The sequence below is a fragment of the Eimeria mitis genome, genomic scaffold (genome assembly GCF_000499745.2).
Source record: "Eimeria mitis Houghton genomic scaffold, Emh_scaff748, whole genome shotgun sequence".
NCBI classification, from domain to species: domain Eukaryota; phylum Apicomplexa; class Conoidasida; order Eucoccidiorida; family Eimeriidae; genus Eimeria; species Eimeria mitis.
The window spans coordinates 11,351-11,928 of NW_013575472.1; the positions used below are offsets into that span (position 1 = coordinate 11,351).

Below are 578 nucleotides of genomic sequence, written 5' to 3' on the forward strand. Positions count from 1 at the left end.
ACAGCAGCAACAGCAGCAGCAGCAGCAGCAGCAGCAGCAGTTTTCGGGTGTGGATGGTGGAAGCTTGCTGCTTCATGACGAGCCTCAGGTTTGCTGCTGCTGCGCTGCCTCTGCATGAATGGGTCTCTCCTGCCTGCTGGGCTGTATCTCCAGCGGAGACAGAAGCCTGGGGGCCCCCGGGGGCCCCGGGGGCCCCTGGGGCCTGGGGGCCCCCGGGGGCCTCGGGGGCCGGGGGGGCCCCGGGGGCCCCGGGGGCCCCGGGGCCTTGCTCCCTTGGCTGTGCTGCCTGGCTAGCTTTTCTTTGCCTGGTCAGAGCAGCCACAGAAGAGCTGCAGCACGAGCAGCAGCAGCAGCAGCAGCAGTGGCGTGATGGTCCTCAGTTGTCTCAAGAAAGAAGCAGAGCAGCAGCAGCAGGTGCTGCTGCTGCAGCTTCTGCAGCAGCAGCAGCAGCAGATGATTGGTGCTGCAGCAGCAATGAACAAGCAGGAGAGCAGCAAGAAGTCTTCTGGCTGCTGCTGCAGGAGATGCAGCAACCCCAGAAGCAGATCTGTCTCCTTCTTTGATTGTCTTATCGAAGC

The 578-nt window shown here is 63.5% G+C and overlaps 1 protein-coding gene across 1 annotated transcript in view; it reads left to right on the plus strand.

The window, feature by feature from the left end:
- The window catches only part of EMH_0021370 (uncharacterized protein), a gene marked incomplete at both ends in the record, with an annotated part of 14,510 nt that overhangs the window by 8,355 nt on the left and 5,577 nt on the right, over positions 1-578 (plus strand). The window contains 3 exons of the mRNA XM_013501751.1: positions 1-47; positions 154-308; positions 522-576. Of these exons, the coding sequence (XP_013357205.1) occupies positions 1-47; positions 154-308; positions 522-576 (257 nt within the window). The remainder of the gene's footprint in view (positions 48-153; positions 309-521; positions 577-578) is intronic.